At 39.3% G+C, this 23,393-nt stretch overlaps 1 protein-coding gene across 4 annotated transcripts in view; it reads left to right on the top strand.

The window, feature by feature from the left end:
* The window catches only part of ptprub (protein tyrosine phosphatase receptor type Ub), a 195,339-nt gene extending 174,061 nt beyond the window's left edge, over positions 1-21,278 (top strand). For all 4 annotated transcript variants that reach the window (XM_068323141.1, XM_068323143.1, XM_068323142.1 and 1 more), the window contains 5 exons: positions 2,611-2,925; positions 8,028-8,153; positions 12,113-12,270; positions 18,603-18,738; positions 18,842-21,278. In XM_068323141.1, coding sequence (XP_068179242.1) covers positions 2,611-2,925; positions 8,028-8,153; positions 12,113-12,270; positions 18,603-18,738; positions 18,842-18,904 — 798 coding nt within the window. In that variant the 3' untranslated portion in view covers positions 18,905-21,278. The remainder of the gene's footprint in view (positions 1-2,610; positions 2,926-8,027; positions 8,154-12,112; positions 12,271-18,602; positions 18,739-18,841) is intronic.
* The last annotated feature ends 2,115 nt before the right edge of the window (positions 21,279-23,393 follow it).

The raw sequence follows: 23,393 nt of genomic DNA, 5'->3' as shown, positions 1-23,393 counted from the left end.
AACGATTGTTTTGATCTGAATTCACAGGTGATAAACAAGCAGCCTCCCATTCCAACATCCGCACCAGAGATGGTACCCTTGGATCTACAATCTCAGACTGATTACATCAGCGCCTGTGACAGCATACAGGTAAAGTAGCAATGCTGAAGCCATCATTCCCAGTTATTTTAACTTGTACATTAACCAGAATAAGAAGGGCTAGTGCTGCTTGTGTTTCACTAATGGTTACTGCCTGGATTTGTGTCCTATTTGAAGTAACAGACTTGACCTTAGTCATATTTCTAGTTCTGTCTACATTCACCTCTATGCATTTACACACTCATGTGTCCCTGGTCTTGTCCTTGTGGGGTCTTGAAATCCTGGACACACAGTTTTCTCTTTTGTTGCAGCCAGTTAACTTTACACACTCCGTTTCTAGTCTTATCCTTGAGGGGCCCTTCTGTCTGTAACTTATAATATATTACTTTATAAACAATTGGCAACACCTGTCAACAACCAAGTGAAGTCATTACTGTCATAAAATAGCACTTTATTAAGTATTAGAGGTTTGACATGGCTATGTTGAATGTAACCCATGTTACTCTTTCATTTGTTGTTTTATTTCCTTGTTCCTCTAGTATAGACTGAACAATGCTGTTATTTTTGAGTTCACATGTCATTTCAGAAGCTGCTTTCACTTGAACTAGTGCTTTTAAGACAGAAATATCTAAAAATAGCAGATTTTATCTTTACCAGCTTGCAAATGATTGTTTTGATCTGAATTCATAGGTGATAAACAAGCAGCCTCCCACTCCAACAGCCGCAGTGTCCCCCGCCTCACGCCCTACGCCAGCATGGGATAGGCTTCAGCACCCTGTGACCCGCCACGGTGGACACAGTGGCAGAAAATGGATGGATGGAGATGTGGCCCACTTTATTTTCATTTTTTTCTTTTATAAAGTTATCTTTCTTTAAGTTTTTTTTTTTTTTTAATTGAACTATGGCTAAAAGAAGGCCTCAGGGTAGAAAGTTTTTGTTTTATGTTTTTCACTGCCTGTTTTTGATTTTATATTTTTGAAATGAAGCCCACTTGTTTTTTCTTTTATAAAGTTATGGTGATCTAAGCTCAAAAGAAGGCCTTTTTGGAAAAAAAACCCAGTGGAGAGCAAGGCAGTAAGGTTTTGTATGTTTTTGTCACTGCCTGTTTTTTATTTTGCATTTTGTTGTGATGAGGCCATATTTATTGAAGTTTTTTCTTGTTTGTTGATAAAGTTGGGTTAATGTAAAGCATTCATGTCTTTGTCACATGTCTTGTACCACGCTACGATATAAAAGCTAGAAATGTGTGTGCAGGTGTGTAAAAAAGGACGTCTAAGGTAGTAAATGCTAGAAATTGGGCCTCACAATGCAGCAAAAAACTTACTTGGAGACAAAAGTTTGGAAATATGTTAAACTCAAGTGATATTTGTGAAATAGATTTTTTTTCCAGCTTGCCTGATTTTTTACAAAGTTGTAGCACCAGTGGAAAGGGTGGACCCCACAAAGTAGCAAAGATGAGTGAGACCCGGTAAGGTAGTATAAGTGAGTATGTGTGTGTGTGTGTGTGTGTGTGTGTGTGTGTGTGTGTGTGTGTGTGTGTGTGTGTGTGTGTGTGTGTGTGTGTGTGTGTGTGTGCATGCGTGAGCGTACATATTGTCTGTACACTTACATACGTAGTGATGTTGGTTTTCTTTTAGTTTGTGACTTTCTTTGAAATCCTCTTTGGCTTGTAGGAATGTAGTCTGAGAACCTTTGATTAGATGTTGATTAGGAGAAAGGAGGCGGACTGCTTCATCCACCTCTCTGTGCTGCAGCTCCTATATTGATTCCAGGTTTAGCATTTCAAAGTAATACTAGAAAAAGCTCATGCTCCCTTTGTAATGATGTACTGTTTATTCCATTCTGAACAGGAATACAATAATAACATGTGTTACTTACAGTTAGGAAAATGTACTAGTGGTTGTTAGACTCTGATTTTAAACTGGTAGTTCATCCTAATTTCATACTTCATAGTCACATTTCATATGCCTTTCCTTGATCATGTAAACTCATCCATCCATTTGACATTGTTGTTGAAAGCGGCTCCATTGCTGAATGAGGTATTAGTTTGCTTTTAATCATTTTTCAGACAGCAAACAGCCAGCTGGTAAAGCTCATTCCAGCAAGCCACAGATCTATTATTGATGTTCTGATGATTCAAATATTTTTCATGTTATCGAATGTAATCAAAGCTAAGGAAAGGACAGTTCATTCAACAAAATTAGCATTCAATTTTTCTTTTTGATTTTTATTTAAATTCATTATACTCTATTTATCATGCAGCCATCCTGATAGTTTCTTTTATCAAGTTTGTCAATGGAATATTTAGCATATTTAACATTCTCAAAGTTATCATTGTCACATTCATAGCATTTTCTCTGCCTCATTCCTCCCTCACTTAATTCACTTATTTTCCTCTTTCTTCCAAAACATCCTAAACATTTATGCTTTGCCGCATCGCTCTTCACATTTTTCCATCTTTAAATGTTCTTTTCAGTTTTAATTTCTCTTACTGTCAAACTTAACTTATCACTTTAATATTTAAATTTGCAGACTCTGAACTCTGTGACTCCCCACCTGGACGTGGAAGAATGCAGCATTGCTTTGTTGCCCAGAAACCGAGAGAAGAACCGCAGCATGGATGTCCTTCCGCCCGATCGCGCCCTGGCTTTCCTTGTTACGACAGAAGGGGAAAGCAACAATTATGTCAACGCTGCTCTCGCGGACAGTTTCCATCGACAGGCTGCTTTTATTGTGACCCCTCACCCTCTGCCAGGCACCACAGCTGACTTCTGGAGGCTGGTTTTTGACTATGGCTGCACAGCAGTGGTCATGCTCAACCAACTCAATCAGTCAAACTCTGCTTGGGTAAGGTCAAATTGTTCCCTGCTGTTTTATTGCCTCTGATTTGTTGACACCATCAGAAAAAAAGCCAAATGTTTGAGTTCACTCAACAAGAGCAGTTTGCTGTTTCATTTTTTTATATTTTTTGTCAGGCTCGGGGTTATCTGAACTTCAGTGGAAACTTTTCCTGACATTGCCTGCCTACACTGCATCTGTATCTTACTGTGCTTAGGATTAGTTCCTTCATGCCATTTTGCTGGGCTTTGATCCCTGACCACATTGATCACAAGGCATGACTAGATAACACCCACCCCGATTTTTCCTTCCCCTCCTCAAGTCACACATCTGCAGAATAAGCTTTCATTACACTCCAGCCACATCTTGGCATTGCTCAACCTTTTCTTTAGAGCACATGTTTTTTTCTCCTTTTACGTGAATATTCCCATTTTTTTTCTTTAACACTTATAAAATTGTCTATAAAAAATAGTGGAAACATTTTTTTTTGTTTGAGATTAAATTGAAAACATTGAAAAACATAGAGCAAACAACTAAAATAATATTGAGTTTTAACAAGCAGGATATGAAGTACTTTAACCCTCTACTATCTGAGCCCTTATGGTGAGCAGTACTGTGCTCTACCAGACTGCAAGGCACCCTGAAGAAGGTTTTAAAAAGGCAGTAATAGATCATAGAATCTATTCTAATTATAGGCATGAGAATGTAATCATATCTCACTGTTTTTGTCAGGGGTCTGGCAGGTGTGGTGAGCAAAATGAGCCATTTGGAAGTTTTTATGATGAAGATAGATGAATGGGTCATTTCATAATAAAGCATGAATGAATTTAAAGCATGTCGAATATTAGCGTGTCATTAAAAGGAAGTGATGAGTTTAGATTCTGTATTTTTAAAGCTGGAGAATCAGAACTTAACAAGCCTCCAGTAGTAATAAGAACCCTTCTCAGTAAGGCTTTAACCAAATGTAACTCACAGATTGTTAAAAGGATGAGCGTCCCTCTCTGTTTAAAAGCTAAAAGCTGGTGCAACTTGACAATAGATGTGTTCAGCCATTTATTAAGACTTCTGTTTTGTTAAGAGTTCATTTCAGGGTTTGGTAGCTGTCCATTCTTTAATGGCAGTTATTCACTTGTGCAGCAATCATGGTGCTGCTGAATAATTGAACAATTTCAGGCAGTTATGACTTGATATCATTGTTAAGAATTGCAATAATAGAGAGACATAGTCAGAGGGGAGTATTATCTTAAACCACATGCCAGTGACGTGCGGTGAGGTTCATGGCTGGTGAGGCACTGACTTCATCATAATCAGATGAAGATGTTTACAAATATATAAACCTACAGTGTAGCTTATTCACCACTTCATAAGCAACAGTGAGTGGGTTATTTTTAAAGTCTCATAGCTGAATTATTTACATTCAAACTGTAACACACAAATTAGCACATTTGATTAAAAAACTTGTTATGTTGTTACCTGCACATTTTTTATATGTTACATTTACTTATAAATCAAGTCCGTGCGAAGTTCCTTCAGAACAAAAGCATCGAAAAAATTTTGAGTTTAGATATGTAATCCTCCATTTTTATAGTAAGGCAAGGTGAGCGGAAAACAAATGGATGACTATACTTGACTCGCTGACTGTAGATTGTAGTTTACTGTCACTTCTTCTATGGCTGAGGAAGACGAATCCTCCTAGGATCACCAGCGCCCCCTAACATGAGGCACGGGAACTGCGTGCCTCACTATGTGCCTTTTCCCAGCTTTTTCAGGTTCGCTCAACTCAAGAAAGACATTACATACATACAGCTGTTGAGAAAAAACACTGTACATTATATACGTTACCTAAATTATGGAAATTTAGTTAATAGAGCAAACGTGTTTGAACCAGGGCTTTGAACCGGTTCATGGAACGAAAACGAAACCAAAAACTTTATATTTTTTAATGTTCCGGAACAGAATCGGAACAGAAAATAATTATAAACCGGTTAATACTGGGGGTTTTTTCGTTCTTGAAAAAAATATTTGACCTGATGTTTCACTTCCTGTCATTCACTGGACGCGGGATGAGAGTAGAGAGAAGTAGCGGCTATCAGCAACACTTAGGAAAAGGGCAGTCTCCCAGTCACAATGTAATCATAACAGGTAAACACTGCAGTATGTCAATCTTAAAAATGTATGATGTAGACATTAACTCAGTGGCTGCAGTCATTTTTCAGTTCAGTGTGTTCCCGTAGTAAGCGCTTTGTAGTAATATTGAGCTATGGAAGAAGCACAACGAAGATCTGTTTTTCAGCAATAAATGACATGGTGGAAGTTATTCTTGTCTTATTTCATGCAGTGTCTAAGTAGGAGGCATAAGCCTTAACTACAGTGATATAACTTGCATAAAGCAGAGGTGTAGTTCTGTGATACTGTTTACTGTAGGGTAGGGACATATCTATAATTATAGTCTATAGTATATGTATAAACCAATTGCTTTAGTTGCCAATTTAAAAGTCCCTAAGTTACCGTATTTTGCACACCATTCAGTGCATTGCATAAAGAGGCGCAATCTAAATTGCGCAGTTTATTTCTGTACTTCGATGTGCTATTGTCTATGTGCTAGTGCTTTCTGTGTGCTTTTTACTGTGTTTTGTGTACTTACTATGCTGTGTGCGACGGAGAAATCAATTGCCCTGACAGAACCTCCCTAATGGATAAATAAAGTTATACTCTACTCTCCACTTTTTCACACGGCGCATCTTATTGTTCGGTGCATGCTAGCTAAGGAAGCAAAAAGATGACTGTGTACAACGTAGTAGTGCAACTGTGTTGTACTACTTATTTAAATTTAAGAAAAATACACCAACGTTATTTCTTAAATATGTGTTAATGTCTTTATTTTTTGATAAATCTGTGCTAAATCCTTCGAAGTCCTCATCTTCAGTCTGCATTGAATAGCTCAGTAATTTCACTGTCTCTGACCGTCACGTTTCCGGGTAGCTGTCCTGATGCCGGTAATGAGGCCGGCTTTTGCGAAACATATCGGACAAAAGTCGAAGCAGACACATTAGTCCAGGATCCGCAATCTATGCCTATATTGTGGGAGTGTAACTCGCGGTGTAAGTCGCTCGGCACTGCCTCCAGTCCTGGTAAACGTGTGTTCACGTCTCTCATCCATCACTCCACGACACGCAGCTTAACTTTAAAGGCTCTGTTTACACCGATGTCCAGCGGTTGGAGTTGTTTCGTTAATCCTGCAGGATGATGACAAGCTCCGAATTCAGCCGCTTGACGTGGTTTTTGACAGAAGCGGTGGTGTGGGCGTGCATGGAGTCATAGATCAAGAGAGATGGCGAAGCGTGAAAAAAGCCCCCTGGTCTCTTTACGCGAACCGGAACTGATAGCCTGGAGTTTACATGTTGCGTCGTAAGCGAGTCTCTTCGCTGACGTCATTGTTGGGGGTCTTTAGCCAAACAAATGTGGTTAACAGCATACCTGCGGTTTAGTACCGGCATACACCCTATACCGGTACCTACCGGAGGTGTGTCAGACGTAGCCTCGCGTCATGTTCTCTAATTGGTCCATCGCTGCCGGCGTACGTAGTGACGCAATACGTCCTATGTCGGTAGACAATGGCCGATCTGGCGGAGCGCTGACTAAAATCTCACAAAAACATTTTTACAGATTTTGGAACTCAGTGTACACATAAGACGCTTAATGTTAAAAAGCGCAGCGTTGATTTTTGAGAAATTTTAAGGCTTTTAAGCGTGTCTTATGGTGCGCAAAATACAGCACTTACATATTTATATTTACAAGGAACGTTTTATAATCGGTTCAGGAACTTTATTTTTTTGTTCAAACCGGTTCAGGAACGTCAGTTTATGGGTGGAACGCAAAACTGGAAATGTTATAATTCCGTTTCTGTTCGGAACAAACCGATTGCAAAAAATTCTGGTTCAAAGCCGTGGTTTGAACATTTTAATAATGACATGTAGAGAGATAGCAATATGGTCTCGCTGTATAGCATGCCAGCACAGCTAGTCGGGCCATTGCACAGTCCATGTTGAGGCCCGGCTGGCTGTTGTCTCACCGCAGGTCTCTTCTCAGTATTTCAGCGGTAAATGTGAAAGAGATTTTGAGTAAAAATACTGTAACCTAAAATTGGTGATGTTAAATGGAAAATAACTATATAATTCACATCACTGGATAAATATAACCATTTAATTTATTTCTTCCATTTTCCACTTTAATCTGTTATGATGGCAGGTGAGACCGTGCCTCACCTGCCTCCACTGACCACACGTCACTGCCACTACCATGCTGCCTGTGAGGAAAAACCATGGAAAGACAGAAGAAACTGTTTGCTTGACAAAGAGAAAAACAATCCAGTCCCTGAGATTTTTCTGAGTATTTTACTCAATTGCGTTAAATGCTGCAGTGAGATCTGAGTTCTCAGCTTTTATTAGCATATGGTTAAAAAACTATTTGAAGTATTTACTCATAATCTCATTTACCTTGTGTTTTAACTTATAATTAATATGTCTGTAACTAACTAGTGCTTTACTAATCCTAGTGTGTCCACAGCAGTGGTGACATAAATAAATGTAAGATTTCATTGTTGTTTTTGACACTGACTTTATTACACTGATTTATCTTCATCTTGAATTAGTTATTGACATTTTGAGGTGTTCATTGCAAAATCCTGTTGTGAAATTTGTTAAAAATAGAGTTAATTTGTGGCACTTGAGTGTTCCATCACCTTCTTTTTACAATTTCTGAAGGGACATCAGAATTCTCTCCACGGTGTTTCTTCTGTCCTCCTATTAAAACCACTGTTACACTATAACACCTGCTGTTATAAATAGGACAGTACTGTTTCATCACTGTCATAGTAAAATGTGTGAACTTTTATTCTACAAATTGCATGACTGTTGATGTCCACTGCACACGCACGCATGCACGCACACGCACTCACACACACACACACACACGCACGCACACACACACACACACACACACACACACACACACACACACACACACACACACACACACACAGCATTATTATAAGTCCATTATGTGCCCACATTTAATCCCTGACGACCTCTCTCCTTCATCTCTAACTGTAGCCGTGTGTGCAGTACTGGCCAGAGCCCGGTCTACAGCAGTATGGACCCATGGAAGTGGAGTTTCTGTCCATGTCAGCAGACGAGGATGTCATTACTCGTCTGTTTCGGGTCAAGAACGTAACAAGGGTGAGTCATTGTGATTCCAAAAAAAGCCTCTACAGAACACGTTGTTCTTATCTGTGGTATTTCACAAATGATAACTTGAACCTCATTAGAAATGCATTAGCTATGCTCCTCATTGGCACTGTAATTCAAATGTGGCATTTTACCTACTGTACATTTGGAGCTGTCAGCTGTAATGTGCATCTAACAACTTGGCACAAGTCCAGGATGTCAAAGTCCCACACCCTCAGTTGTAAAACACTATATTAAATCTTCATACCAGTTCCGAGCTAATTTCTAGAATGTGTGCAAAGGCTGAAACCTTTCCTTTAATTTAGATTTCTGTACAGTTTATGCCTGTACAGTTTATCAGTGATGTCAAACTCATTTTCATTGAGGGCAACATCAGCCTTGGCTGTCCTCAAAGGGCCGGATGTAACTTACAAATGTAACTCAATGTAACTCAATGTAATGTAAAATAAATGGAACTACTCCCTAATGGTAATTAATTCTAAATTTATGACTTATTCGAGTTAAGAAAATTAGTTGCACAGAAAAAATGTTTGCTTGTTGCTCTGATACAACATAAATCCTTTTAATATGTCAGATTATGAAACCCACATAACTCCATCAATCAAGGATCAAACTATCCAAAACAATACAGAGAAAGTACATCAAACACAAGTTAGGACATTAACTTTGTTCAAAACGTTTTTGTCAATGTTAAAATGAGCTTAATTACTGCATTGTGGGAAATGTAGTTTTGGTGAAAGCACACTTTTAACCTGTTTATTTTTAGATACTCTGACCTTTTATGCTCTTGCGGGCTACATAAAATGCTGTAGCAGGCCACATTTGGCCCCCGGGCCATGAGTTTGATATATGTGCTCTATATCATCATGTCATTCATTTTTTTGAAGACAATACAGTTGTAATCATCTCATCTTCAAAGTACAGGTCACAGATGTTATTGCGGCTAATCCCATCTGGCTAGGGGCAAAAGAAAGGGTGCACTCCAGATAACACACCAGGTGATTTCAGGTCTACACATAGACAGACAACTGTTTGCCCCTGCCTATAGACAATTTAGAGCTTCCATCCATCTACTGGAAAAACCACACAGACACGGGGAGAACATACAAACTCCACACCGAAAAACCCCGGGTGTATTTAATCTGGAACATTCTTTCTGTGAGCCAACAGCTCTACACATTTTTCCACCATCTTTCCCTGCCTGTATATCATTAATCATAATCATTATGTACACTGAATTTTTTTATGCCAGGATCATCCATAGCTGCTTAAATCAATCCACTGGACTTTAAGGAAGTTTCTTGAAAACGTTTCACGTCTCATCCAAGAGGCTTCCTCAGTTCTGAAGAAAGCTGGTCTTGTTGGGCCATGCGCAACACAGAAGAATCATTTCATCACGTCAGGACTCAGCAGTCTTCCTTCACCCCAAGGAAGTGGGACACTCATTTCAGGATACCGATATTCAGCTCTTGGACAGGGAAGACAGATGGTTTGAGAGAGGAGTGAAAAAAGCCATCCATGTCAAAGTGCAGAAGCCATCTATGAATAGGGGGGGCGGTCTGCGACATCACCTTTCGCCCATTTTCAATCAGGCTCTTTCCAAACTCCCAAAAACATTGCCTCAGCAGATTAACCCAGCAGGTCTAATTCTAATGACCCTCATTAGTATACAAAAGCTCGACACCCACTGGCACCCCCATCAACCACTCTTGAGGAGCCAGACACGTTTCAACTACGGTTTATGAAAGGTAAATAGCACTGACCACATTTCACGGGGTTAATCAGCTGGGACAAGACCATCCACCTTCAGAACTGACGAAGCCTCTTGGATGAGAGGCAAAACGTTTTCGAGAAACTTTATTTAAGTCCAGTGGATTGATTTAAACAGCTTTGGATAACCATGACCTTGGTAACTGAGAACCTACACAGACATTAGGCCAGGATCAGGAATTTAATACGGGTTGCTGGATTACTAGAGCAGTTATTTAACCGCTATGCTAAAGGAGTGAACTCAGAAGCAGTGGTAACGTAAAAAGATCAGTTTTTAATAAAGAATTCCAAAGCTCAGAAGGTCCAGGCCAAATAAGATCTAAACAAATTACAAATCTACTAATGTAAGAGAGAGACAATAGTCGAAAAAGGAAAACAACCTAAATGCAGGAATAGTCCAATTTATCCAAAGTACAAAACCAAATATTCAATGTATAATCCAAAACAAAAATTCCACAGAACGTAATGAACAAAATGACAAAGCAAGGGTCTCATTAATAACTCACCATAACAGTTCAACAAAGACTCAGTACTGCATTAACAGAAAGCTGGGTTTAAATATACCCATTATAGACTAACATTAGCTGTACGTGAGAAAAATTAGCTTAAGCTGACTAACTCAAGATGGGTGACACACAAAACAAAAGGTGGACAAACTGGAGCACATGGCATGACAAAACACAAGACAAATCATCGTCCAATGAAACAGACAAAAACAAATCACAGTGGCCACTAGAGGCCAGAAAAGTCCCAATGTCATTACAGATTCCTTTTGCGGACATAATAATCATTTCTTTAGTGTAGTTTAGGTTGTCGGATAAAATCACAATATATACACTCCAAAATTTAGCCTTGGGATTTGTACAGAGCACAACTGTATATCAGTTATTCATAGACTGTACACACATTGCAAGGCATTGTTTTTATAGTCAGCAGTCCAGAAAATTGTGCTGGAGCACCAGTGTTTCCATAAAATATTCTTCTGACAGTCATACATATTATAAAACCTTCCTATGTGAGATAAGACCATTGACATGCATGAAACAAGGGTCACTCTCTTCCTTTTCAATTTCGTCTTGTCATTATTTAGATAAGCATCTTCCCACTTGGGTGCCCTTTGGGCATACTAAAGAGGGCCCCCTTTGTTGCTTTCATCATAATGCGTTACACATTTTTACGTGCAGGATACATTTTGTTGAGTCACTTTTGGGTCCAATCATGTCACACTTTAAAAAAAAAAAAAAAAAAACCTGACATGTGATGAAACAAGCTTAATAATGGTACTGTCAGTATCTGTCATGGTCGAAGGAGCCCAGAGGATGTGACTTGTTTTGCTTCACATAAACCATTGTGTTAACTGTGTGCGTATGCAGGTATGGTTTAAGCTGGGGAATCTGCATAAGCAAATGTATGCATTCTGTTCAGGATTGCTGTCAACCAATTATTAAAGAAATCTGCATGCAAGGTGTTTTCCTTCTACTATTAGAAGCAGCACGATAGGCATACTTTCTTGATTGGCATCCTCACCTCCCCTGTAGACTACCCTTGTCATTTTCCTCTCTGCCAAGGACATGTTTTTCTTACAAGGTGCACACAAGGAGAGGACAAGTACTGGTTACGGGACAGAAATTGAATGACACAGATGTAACACCCCCCTCTCTCTCCGCCCCTTATTCACTGCATTTTAGTGTATGTTTCCTATGCATGACAATGATATACAAGGACAGAGAGTAAAAGTGAGAGGGAAGTTCACTCTAAGCATATGCATGTGTGGATATGAGAATAGTTAAAAAGAAGTACAATGTTTAAATCCCACCTCCGCTAAGGCAATTCCTCCATGCATAGTTGGTGTCTTTGCAAGCCCAATTAGCTTGACTTACAATACTCTACTGGTCCTTAAGTATTAAGCTAGATTGTACAGCAAGAGGTTATGAACAAACAGGGACCTCTCATACACACAGCTTGGGCCCCACTTACACCTGCATATCCATAAATCTAAAAGTCAATCTGCTGAGTGAGCAAAGCTGAGACTGCCAGCATACAACCTCAGGGAGCATTCAAACACAAGTGTTAACTGGTGCACAGAATACAGAAACAACCAGAAAAAAAGTAACATAGATACATGCAGGCTCACACAGTAAAGTTTACATGTCTTTCATGTATCTTTATTCCTTTCTAAGCTCCAAGAGGGCCAGCTGGTGGTTTGTCAGTTCCAGTTCCTGCGTTGGTCAGCGTATCGTGATGTTCCTGACTCCAAAAAGGCTTTCCTCAACCTACTGGCTCAAGTGCACAAATGGCAAAGGGAGTGCGGAGAAGGACGCACTGTTGTCCACTGCCTGTGAGTAACCTGCTAGTATTATGGATCCTATACTAAAAATTAAATGAGCCAGAAAAAAACTCAGAGTCACTGTGAAAAAACAAGCAAACTAAAAGCTTATTCACAAAGAATTACACGAAATGTGTGTGTGTGTGTGTGTGTGTGTGTGTGTGTGTGTGTGTGTGTGTGTGTGTGTGTGTGACAGCGTGAGACTTTCAAGTGGTACAGTATAAATATATATATATATATATATATATATATATATATATATATATATATATATATATATATATATATTATATTTTATATATATATATGTTGATGTTGCAGATCAAGGCTGATGTACTTTTGGTACATCAGCCTTCTCATTCAAAGAGTTTTCTTTATTTTCATGACTATGAAAATTGTAGATTCACACTGAAGGCAAATCAAAACTATGAATTAACACATGTGGAATTATATACGTAACAAAAAAGTACTAAACAACTGAAAGTGTGTCTTATATTCTAGGTTCTTCAAAGTAGCCACCTTTTGCTTTGATTTCTGCTTCACACACTCTTGGCATTCTCTTGATGAGCTTCAAAAGGTAGTCACCGGAAATGGTCTTCCAACAGTCCTGAAGGAGTTCCCAGAGATGCTTAGCACTTGTTGGCCCCTTTGCCTTCACTCTGCGGTCCAGCTCACCCCAAACCATCTCGATTGGGTTCAGGTCCGGTGACTGTGGAGGCCAGGTCATCTGGCGCAGCACCCCATCACTCTCCTTCTTGGTCAAATAGCCCTTACACAGCCTGGAGGTCTGTTTGGGGTCATTGTCCTGTTGAAAAATAAATGATGGTCCAACCAAACGCAAACCCGATGGAATTGCATGCCGCTGCAAGATGCTGTGGTAGCCATGCTCGTTCAGTATGCTCTCAATTTTGAACAAATCCCTAACAGTGTCACCAGCAAAGCACCCCCACACCATCACACCTCCACCATCACACCTCCTCCTCCATGCTTCACGGTGGGAACCAGGCATGTAGAGTCCATCCATTCACCTTTTCTGTGTCGCACAAAGACACGGTGGTTGGAACCAAAGATCCCAAATTTGGGCTCATCAGACCAAAGCACAGATTTCCACTGGTCTAATGTCCATTCCTTGTGTTCTTTAGCCCAAACAAGTCTCTTCTGCTTGTTGTCTGTCCTTGGCAGTGGTTTCCTAGCAGCTATTCTACCATGAAGGCCTGATTCACACAGTCTCCTCTAAACAGTTGTTCTAGAGATGTGTCTGCTGCTAGAACTCTGTGTCGTATTGACCTGGTCTCTAATCTGAGCTGCTGTTAACCTGCGATTTCTGAGGCTGGTGACTCGGATGAACTTATCCTCCGCAGCAGAGGTGACTCTTGGTCTTCCTTTCCTCATGTGAGCCACTTTCTTTGTAGCGCTTGATGGTTTTTGCGACTGCACTTGGGGACACTTTCAAAGTTTTTCCAATTTTTCGGACTGACTGACCTTCATTTCTTAAAGTAATGATGGCCACTCGTTTTTCTTTACTTAGCTGCTTTTTTCTTGCCATAATACAAATTGTAACAGTCTATTCAGTAGGACTATCAGCTGTGTATCCACCTGACTTCTGCACAACACAACTGATGGTCCCAGCCCCATTTAATAAGGCAAGAAATCCCACTTATTACACCTGACAGGGCACACCTGTGAAGTGGGAACAATTCCAGGTCACTACCTCTTGACGCTCATCAAGAGAATGCTGAGTGTGTGCAAAGCAGTAATCAGAGCAAAAGGTGGCTACTTAGAAGAAACTACAATATAAGGTGTATTTTCAGTTGTTTTTGTTAAGTACATATTTCCACATGTGTTAATTAATAGTTTTGATGCCTTCAGTGTAAATCTACAATGTCAATAGTCATGAAAAGAAAGGAAACTCATTGAATGGGAAAGTTTGTCCAAACTTTTGGTCTGGACTATATATATTTGTGCTGTCAGGCGATTAAGAAAATTAATCTAATAAATTACAGGATTTGTAATTAATTAATCGCATTTTAATCTCATACCTGCTAAAGGCCCCCAGATAAAGAATTTGAATTCTAGGACATTATAAAATTGTAGTGCATGTCTAATAAATAGAATATACCAAGAGGAGAAGTGTTGAAATCTCATTTTTATTGGTTAAGTGTGTTTTATAAATGAAATTCAAAAGAAAAAAGGTCAAGCACATCAGCAAACCAATTAGGCCAGATGCATTTCTCAAAAAGGAAATACAAATATAGTTAAATAAAATAAATAAAATTCAGAAATAAAATAAGGTTTTGAGTCTCAAATAGGCACATAAGCAGACTCTCAATCAAAATGAATACTAAAGCTGACTCAATACAGCAATTCAAAATGAATAGTATAACATGCCTCTAAATAAGGCAACTAAATAGTAAGATGCCAACAGGCATTTACTTTAAAACGGTAAGCTAACGTTACAGGAAGTGACAACAGACAACTCTGTGTCCTTGACATGTTTTGCATTTAAATGATACGTTAGGCTGGAGCTGCTTTGGTGATATGAAAATTCCCTTTTACAAAAGGTACAAATCACTGCGTTTTTGTTGATGGTCCCGACTTTATTCTTTTTATAAATAAACCTTCCGCCCAAAGGTCCGAGTGGGCTTGCCTCGCTCTCCTGTGTCGCGTCCATCTCCGTTGTCAGTCACTCAGCCTTTGACTAGTGACGCAGGTACAAAGTGACGTGCCACTGCAGTCTACGGGTCACTCAATGGGTCAAATTTAAAATGCTTGCGCATTGACTTTCCACTCACGATTAACTGCTTTAATTTTTAAAGCACGTTAATTTGCAGCGAGTTAATTAATCTAATTAAAGCGTTAAACTTACAGCCCTAATATATATATATATATATATATATATATATATATATATATATATATATATATATATATATATATATATATATATATATATATTTGTGTGTGTGTGTGTATATATGTATATATATATATTATATATATATATATATATATATATATATATATATATATATATATATATATATATATATATATATATATATATATAAAATGACATGTCTGTGTAGTTTGTCTGGCCCATGCCATTAAAAAAAATAGAAGAAAAAGAAGAACAATGTCAAGAGCAAAAACGAGAACAATAAATGCAATACTAATTCAGTCAGGAACACTACCTGGGTTTCCATTTGCCTGTATGGAAAGTGTGAGGCTGGAAGAGCTGCCTCCTGCCCTTAAATGAGCCATCATGGAGAGGGTTACAAGCAGGGAAAGCTGCATGCACAGATCCCCATTTAGAACAGAACCAACGTCAATGACACAGTTAGATACACATAACATGAAAGAAGAAAGAGGAGACAGGCAAAAGCAGTGATCACCAACCCCTGAGCTGCAGACCGGTATTTTTCCACCACACCTTAAAGGCTGGTCTTAGCCACAAAAAAGGTTGGGGACCACTGGGCTGTAATATCTAAAGTAACATACTCTGCATAAAATTTGCCAGGTAGAATTGTAGAAAGAAATCAGCTGATTTATCAGCCAATTGTTAGCTTGTTAAGAGGTCAGCTGATATTCCGGGGTCTGTGTGAGCCAACATTACGCTCCATGTACAGTTATGAAGTAGTATTCCTCTTCCTGTACCTAGCCTTTCCATCATTTTGTTGTTGATACCAGTTTGAGTGTGACCACTTACAACTGACAAAAATAACTTCTTTGGTGGACTTCATCATGAACAATGCTGAGAGATCTTGTCCTATCTCCTTTGTTGAGGCATTTGCATGCTACATCAAGAAGCGTTTTTGTATTAAATTATTTTGTAATATTCTACTTTAGGCCCCGTCCACATGATGCCGGAACTTTTTGAAAACGCAACTTTTTGTTGCGTTTACGCCTTCCGTCCACACGACAATGCAGATATCCGGAACGAAAACGCAACTTTTTGAAAACGCTGGCCTAGGTGGATTTTTTTTTAAAACGCTGGGTCTGCGTTGTCGTGTGGACGGTGTATCTGAGACTTTTTAAAAACACTGACGTCTTGCCTGCGAAGAAAACCGCTGTGACGTCATATTTATGGGCCCGTGTGTTGTGACAACAAAACACGGAGGATTCCTATTGGATAAAATTTGACTCAATACGGCCACCACATGGTTTGGCATGCTTATAGCCGTCTTCGAAAACGCACTGCTGCGTTTACGTGTGGACGGAGATTTTTTTTTAAAAACGCTGTCGTGTGGACGGGAATCGTTTTCGATGCGTTTTTAAAAAGTTCTGTTTTTAAAAAAATCCGTTATCGTGTGGACGGGGCCTTAGTGTAACATACTGCCCTGTGGTGTAGAGCATAGCATGCTCCTCCTTTGTTCCAGGTGCCTGTATCACACTCCTACTGATGCATATGAATGGGGCCACCCAGCTCATTGCCAACACTTCACACGTTCATGCCCACCGCCCCCATCTAAAAGTACATCACTCAGCCCTGTCACACAGTGTTACCCATGACAACCAGGAAAGAGATTATGGGCATCAAATCAATTATGGCTTAATACAGAATGCGATAGTTCTCACTACAGTAGATCCAGGACTGCCAAAGCACTGACTACGATTGATTACCTTAATATTACTTGTATACGCTCTGAAAGCTTCCATGCCTACCTTCCCTACATGTATTTCAGGAGAGAGAGTGGATTGTCCTCCAGTAGTTTATTGATATTACCTCTCATTCATGACAATCAGGACAATACTTCAGAAGATACGACAAATTATTTCTCTATTTTCTTTTCATTACATCTTTTCTCATGTTGCTAACATTTGTATATACTGTATACTGTATATATTTTGTGCGTTAAGCATGGACTCTGACTGTCCTGTCAACACAGTATTATTTTCTGCCAAACGTTTGTCAAATGTATTTATATTCATACAATATTGGAAATTTTGGGTACACAAGCAGTGGCATTGTATGAGGAAGTGTGGTATTGTATGAGGAAGTCTGGAGTGGCAGAGAAGTATGTTAGAATGGCGCAGGACATGTATGAGGACTGTAAGACAGTGGTGAGGTGTGCTGTAGGTGTGACAGAGGAGTTCAAGGTGGAGGTGGGACTGCATCAGGGATCAGCTCTGAGCCCCTTCTTGTTCGCTATGGTGATGGACAGGCTGACAGACGAGGTTATACAGGAATATCCATTGACTATGATGTTTGCAGATGACATTGCGATCTGCAGTGAGAGCAGGGAACAGGTGGAGGAGAAGCTGGAGAGGTGGAGGTTTGTCCTGGAAAGGAGAGGAATGAAGGTTAGCCACAGTAAGACAGGGTACATGTGTGTGAATGAGAGGGACCCAAGTGGAAGAGTGAGGTTACAGGGAGAAGAGATCAAGAAGGTGGAGGATTTTAAGTACTTAGGGTCAACAGTTCATAGCAATGGGGAGTGTGGAGAAGAGGTGAAGAAGTGTGTACAGGCAGGATGGAACGGGTAGAGAAAAGTGTCAGGTGTGATGTGTGATAGAAGAGTTTCAGCTAAAATGAAAGGTGTACAAAACTGTGATACCAGCGATGTTGTTTGGTCAAGAGTCAGTGTCACTGAGGAAAAGACAGGAGACAGAGCTGGAGGTAGCAGAGATGAAGATGCTGAGGTTCTCTTTGGGAGTGACCAGGATGGATAGGATCAGGAATGAATACATCAGAGGGACGGCACATGTTACAGGTTTTGGAGATAAAGTCAGAGAGGCCAGACTGAGATGGTTTGGACATGTCCAGAGAAGAGATAGTGAATATATTGGTAGAAGGATGCTGAGTTTTGAACTGCCAGGCAGGAGGCCTAGAGGAAGACCAAAGAGGAGGTTTATGGATGTAGTGAAAGCGGACATGAAGGTATTTGGTGTGAGAGAAGACGATGCAGAAGACAGGGTTAGATGGAGGCAATTGATTCGCTGTGGCGACCCCTGAAGGGAAAAGCTGAAAGGAAAAGAGGAAGAAGAAGCAGTACATACCCTGTTGTTTAAAAGACATCCAGTGTTCATAATCTGTGAATCTTAGGACACAACAAGTGTCCTTGCAAAATATTGTTGGTGGGAATTCAATTTAGTGGAACGTTAGTCCACAGAGAGGCTATAGTCCCAGCAAAAGAAAAGGTAAGGGCTGCTAACATTGGCCACATTACTGAAGTACCTAATGGTAGACGTCAACCCACAGTCTGCCTCTGATGAGTCACATGAATTACTGGTGAGTAAAGTTCATGTACTAGAGATTGTGATAAACTTCGTAGGGTGTATAATGTATCATGTGAACTACAACTTGAGAATTGTTTTTTAAAAAAACACTACCGTCTCACCTGCAGTAACGGTGGTGGTCGCAGTGGGACCTTCTGTGCTTGCAATATTCTCCTTGAGATGATCCAGTACCAGAACATGGTGGATATCTTCTATGCTGTTAAAACTTTACGCAACTGCAAGCCCAACATGGTAGAGTCACTGGTAAGACTCCAAACATATAGTTATTATTTCTGAAGTAGCACGAATATTTCTCTATTTCCCCCTTTTCACATTATAATTCAATTTTTTTTCTAATTTTCCTTAGGACCAGTATCGATTTTGCTATGACCTTGTCCTGGAGTACTTGGACTGCTTTGACAGTAGATAGCAACTAAATGTTTACAACAGCAAAGGTATTAAATGTGCTGGAGATTCAATTTTGAGGCTATCCAGTGACCCATCTACTTTAATGTTTGTACCTGTGGAACTGACATTGAAAAGACTGCAAAGAGAGGAGAGGGAACAAAAACATGGTCATGGTTGTAACTTTTAACCTTTAATGTACAGCTGTGATTTATCCTGTTGGTGATGTTAATCTCTTTTTGGATATTTTTTGTGCTATTCTTGGTCCTTTTTGCCTCTGGATGAAGCTTCTTTTGTGCTAAGGATTTCTGTGGCAGCAAAACAATATTCTGAGCTACAAAATGGACCTTTCTAATTCTGAAGAAAGGTCACCTAGGCTGAATTTCATTGTTCCTCTCAAAACAGCAAGGGGACTGGATAGGATTCTACAGTTACAGCAGAATTATCTTAATGTGGAAGCATTTTCCTCTCACTAAAGTGCTACACTAAACAGCAATCCACTGTGGTTGGCATGACTTACCTACCATACCATAAACTGCCTTACTCTCTGATAATAGGAAAGGTTTATTGAATAAATTTAAAATGTTGTCCTACTGGTGTACAGCAACAAGACATTTTAATAAGAGATTGCATCAGCTCAGTGCTCAACAGTATTAATGAAGAAACTGTACAGTAGTGCATTGTGTTGTATTTTGCCATGTTTGTGCTGGATTACCATGTGTGCTATAGGTGGATATTTCCAGGGACCACAGCACTGGGCCTGGTCCCACCAGAGGAGATTCCTGTCTCATTACTGTCACCGTGCCAATTCCTTTGACTGACTTGAATCCTCTGTGTTTTGTTCTACTGTTTTATCTTGATATATGCCTACAAACATACAAAAGGTACTGCATCAGCCAGCGTTTGCTCCAGTCTGATGGTTTTATGTCAGATGGAAAAGAAAAAGGACAAGGGAAACTGAAATCAACTCACATTCTGCAGTGGTGGTGTGAAAAGTGATTCTTTTATTCCTGAACCAGTTCTGAACCACATATTCTCCAATCTCATTTTACTCCTTTGCTGTCTGAGACATTCAGTTATAATGTAACCTGCTGAAGCTAGCTAAACCAGTTTGAATCATTATCCTCTAAATCAGGGGGTTGGTTTTTCCAAAAATATCAGTTGTTGATCTTAGTGGTATAAAAATATACAATATTAGTAACAGTACAGGTGCATTGAGATAATTGAAGGGAATTTTTTTTTCCTTTGTATCATCACTTTCCACCATTTTCAAATTGGTGGTATCCTTAAATTAAAACAGGATGAATGTAAAAAAGCAAAACGAAAAAGAAAAAAAAATGTCCACCAACCCTGCAGCCTTGATAACAGACAAAATAAATTGTTTTTCATCTACTGACCAATGTCTAGAGATACTAGAACTGTTGCCTGAATCAATGAAAAGAACTCAGGCAGCTTGGCATGTATTACACATAATTGATCGGAGTCTACTTTTAAATATCCTCTAAAAGATCCCAGCAGACAAACCAGAAGCAATAGTCTCTTTGTTCATGCATTTCCCCTCTCTGGTCCACAACTACATTCCATTGTTACACTTTAAATTTCTTGCGCTCCACCATATTGCTCTACGACCTAGCTTAATAAACAAGGAGAGACACATTGAAGCACACAGAAGCTGAGAAACGTCAGTGGGGTGAACTCGACTGCGCAGTCTTGTTCAGTTGGATGTGTGAGGAATCTAACAGTAAACTGACACCGGCAGACTCCCACAGGTTGACTGGGTGAGCAGCTTGTTTTTTGTGAAGTAATGAGGTATCTACAGCATTGTCAGTGATCTGACGCACGATTGCTGGAGGAAGTGCCTGGACACTTTTTGTCAAGGCTGAAAGGAATGTGTACATAAAAATGTATATTACATTATGTGAATACTATGTGAATAATATACTATGTGTTTGCCGAGACTTATGCCATAGAGTACATAACCACAGCATAACTATGAAGGTGACTGTGCTCTAAATGACCCTTTTGTGAGTTTGTTGCCTGAGTCTCACTCAGTGGTCAATTCCAGCACTCAGAGTGAAGCAGGGCTGTCAAACTGTCTCTATTTCATTGAACTCATTTCAGAGTATTCTGATCCACATAATTTATTTCAATTGTGTTTTTTCCAGCAGGCATATTGTGTGATTGCATTGTACTTTAACATTTCAGTTCATTTTATTTTGACGGCTCTCTGTGTCCTGAGAGTACCACTATTTCACTTGTGTATCTGTATGAACCAATGGTACATGGCTACTGTGTTTTTGACCATTGTATTTGTGGGGCCAAGGTGTGTATTTAATAAAAGAAGACATTAAAAAACAGATGTATTTTGAGGTCAAGAAGAATAACAATAAAAGATCAAAGGGGAAAAGGTGTTGTCAATTTATTTTTGGATGTTCTGACAAAAATCCACAGTTTGAAACTGTGGTTTCCATAACTGGGCGATCAGCAGATAAGTCTATAAGCCTGTGACCCTTCTGCGCTTTTTCATACGGATGTTCTTCTAACAGTCTCCTTCGCCTTAAACCACATCAGCCATTTGATCTCTCCCATCTTTTTAATCTCTCTCCTTATTTCTGCCCCTGTCCCCTTTTCATCACCCTCCCTGGATACTTTTCTTTGTCATCCTACCTTCCCCTCCTCCATCCGTTGTAGTTCACCCTCACATCCTTCTCTGTCTTTCTTGCTTTGCTTCTCTGTCCAGAGTAAGGTGAGTAGACCACAGACTTCCTCTGTCAACCACAGCTCCATTGAATTATGCAATAAAGAGATCCAGTTTTATGCAGTGACACGCCAGATTTATTAAAGGCCAAGCCCTTCATTGTTGTGTTTTGTCTACGTGGGCCAAAAATGTGTCGCCTTCTGAATGTAAGATTGTTAGGACTTAAATTCAAATCTTGGGATATAGTGTAGATAAATGCCAAGTGTGTAGATGAGATTTTTTATTAGTCATGACAGTGAGCAGCATGAATGCATCATAGATTCAACATGACATAGATATGGGGATTTTTATGATGGCACGACATTTACACAGCCCCATTTATTATCAGCAATATTTTATAAATTTACTTTTTCACCTTCAGGAAGCTATTACAACATAAAATCCTTAGAGGCATGGTCCATCATTTTTTCCTGCTCATATTCACCTGGTGGTTTAAATTAACAGGTAATTGGAGTCTTATCATTTAATTCTTGGTGGTGTAATAGCTGCTGTGTGCAAGGTAATCCATCACTAACCCAAGATCCAACTGAGTTTTGTCCTTTCTCTATGGGCTTCCTATATTCATCCACTGACAGGCTGGATGGATGTCAGCTTCTCTCCACTCTGCCTGGTGAGTTTTGCACTAGATATCCTCTGATGTGAAATTTCTGAAAAAAAACTTTGAAGGCCAGCTGTGTCAGCTAATGTAAGGAAAGAGAGGACAGAGGCTGAGGAATACTGTTGGAAGCAAAAAAATTTCAACAGCCCCGCAAAATCAATATGTACTTTTTATCAGCTGTTTGCAATAATGCAGTACACAAGAAATGTGTAAACATCGCATTACAAAGAACCTACTAGTTTTTTCTCAAAACTGACACATTTACTGAAGACCAGTCTCAAACTGAATAAGCCATTTAAGCATCTCTAGTATTACACTTTTTTGCTGTCACAACTTGCCTCAAACATAGCGCCACACCAACGTCTGGCAGTATTCCTAAAGAATATTTGTCCTTTCCTCATGGGAAAATCATCCTGCTCTGTAATATTCCTTGGTTTCCACCTTCTTCTGACTAAACATTTTCCATTGAATTCAGGTTGGGTGGCTATAATGGCAACTATGTGTGTGTGTGTGTGTGTGTGTGTGTGTGTGTGTGTGTGTGTGTGTGTGTGTGTGTGTGAGTGTGTGTGTGTGTGTGTGTGTGTGTGTGTGTGTGTTACAGTACATATTGCAGGCCTTATGAAACTAATCTGGTGTAATGTGATTATACCACTGAAAACTTTTGTTTTTGGTAAGCAGAACATTTCTGTATAAGTCAAAGCAAAGACTAAACCAACAAACAAAATAAAAGGAGTCAGTGAACAATTTGCTTCAAATTTAGAATACTGAGTTAGTGTTCTTGTTTGATGTGGTTATTGTAAATGGTTGATAATTTGTTTATTTGCAAATCAAGCTAATCAAACTGCAGCTGATTGCTGACTGGTTTGCCATAGTGTATACATTAGCCCCATGCTAATATGTCATTCCCCGTAACTTTCTGCTCTGAATTTCATAATTGTTTCACACATTTTTAAACTTGTTTTACATAAGTTATGATTATCCAGTCAAATTAATGAATTGTTTATTAGCATGTCTTAACCACACATTGAATTTCAACAGAAAATATAAAGAAATTATTTTTCTAACATCCGTCCATCATGAACTAATCAAAATAATGACACCAAAACATCTCAAATGCAATTTTCCAAGACAGAAAGCATCTTATATAAGTTTTGTTAT

This window comes from Antennarius striatus, chromosome 9 (assembly GCF_040054535.1).
Source record: "Antennarius striatus isolate MH-2024 chromosome 9, ASM4005453v1, whole genome shotgun sequence".
Taxonomy (NCBI): Eukaryota; Metazoa; Chordata; class Actinopteri; order Lophiiformes; family Antennariidae; genus Antennarius; species Antennarius striatus.
Note: the sequence above shows the minus strand (reverse complement) of the source record. Positions and strands in the feature narration are given on the sequence as shown.